This window comes from Gavialis gangeticus, unplaced genomic scaffold, assembly GCF_001723915.1.
Source record: "Gavialis gangeticus isolate Ggan-Ray unplaced genomic scaffold, GavGan_comp1, whole genome shotgun sequence".
In the NCBI taxonomy this organism is placed as follows: domain Eukaryota; kingdom Metazoa; phylum Chordata; order Crocodylia; family Gavialidae; genus Gavialis; species Gavialis gangeticus.
The window spans coordinates 18,594,647-18,595,667 of record NW_017728997.1 but is presented as its reverse complement, the minus strand read 5'-3'; the positions used below and the strand labels follow the sequence as shown (position 1 = coordinate 18,595,667).

The window sequence follows — 1,021 nt, the reverse complement described above, 5'->3', positions numbered from 1 at the left end:
GCCACACGCCAAAGCAGCATCAATGTGTGCAAGGAGGGAGGTGGCACCCGTGGCTCCCAGCCCACAGGCACACGCTGTTCCATGCAGACCGTGTGCTCCGGGAGCAGGACAAGCGAAGGGAAGCGTGTGCGTAGGGGGAGTCGTGTCTAGAGGGACACAGAACATGCAGATCTTGTCTTCATGACCTGAAGCTGCACTGATCTGCCTGATGCTACGAGTGGTGCTGGGATTGGGAGAGAAGCAATTTGCATAAGATGCCACAGTCTCTGCCTTTTGTCATGTTTACAGTAAGAGGAGAGGGGAAAGTACCTGTTCAAAAGGGCTCTTGTCCTTGAGACCTTTTCCTCCTAAGAAAACCCAGTTGTCCCGGAAACTCAGCTTGTCTGCATAGGTGCTTCCCAGACTGGTTAACAGTGCCCGTGCTTCATCGTTCATCCTAAAAGAGAGAGAGAGGACTTCTGAGCTCCACTCTACTCTACCTTGCTTGGGTTTGTGTATCCTGCTCACTCTCCTAGTAGCTGACCCTCTTCCCATAGTGTGTGAAATGCATTAACTAATATCTGTCACGTGTGCACGAGAGCTTTTTGCTTTGTACTTTCAGAATGCAGCTGTAAATGTTCCTGGGTGTATCTACACGGGCCATTAAAATGACGAGATAAACTCCAGTGCAGTTTGCGCCAGAGATACTGCTCCTGGGTGCCCCCTGCACGTGTACCTGGGGCTGCAGCAGTTTGAGCTGGTGGGGAGCAGCCCCAGGCTGGTAGAGGAGCTGGATGTCAGCCCCATGCTCTCGGTGGTGGCATCGGGTGGTGGAGGGGCTGGCTGGGGCACAAGGCTGCTAAAGTGTGGGGCTAGGTGGGAGGTAGTCCTCACACTTTGGCACCTTCGTGGCCCAGCCAGCCCCTGTCTGCACTTGCATTTTGGCAGAGTAAATTACTCTGCCATAGGTTAGTACTGTCCCTAACAGTGCTACTCTACAGCAGAGCTATCATCGAATCACAGAAGTCGGGTTGGAAGGGAT

At 53.2% G+C, this 1,021-nt stretch overlaps 1 protein-coding gene across 3 annotated transcripts in view; it reads right to left on the bottom strand.

Annotated features, from left to right (window-relative positions):
• The window catches only part of FAM3D (family with sequence similarity 3 member D), a 60,840-nt gene that overhangs the window by 26,803 nt on the left and 33,016 nt on the right, over positions 1 to 1,021 (bottom strand). Inside the window, exon 9 of one of the 3 annotated variants that reach the window (XM_019504861.1) lies at positions 268 to 436. The exons of the other annotated variants lie outside the window; for them this stretch is intronic. Within the exon in view, the coding sequence (XP_019360406.1) occupies positions 283 to 436 (154 nt within the window). The 3' untranslated portion in view covers positions 268 to 282. Of the gene's footprint in view, positions 1 to 267; positions 437 to 1,021 lie in introns of those variants that run through there. 3 annotated transcript variants of the gene reach the window in all.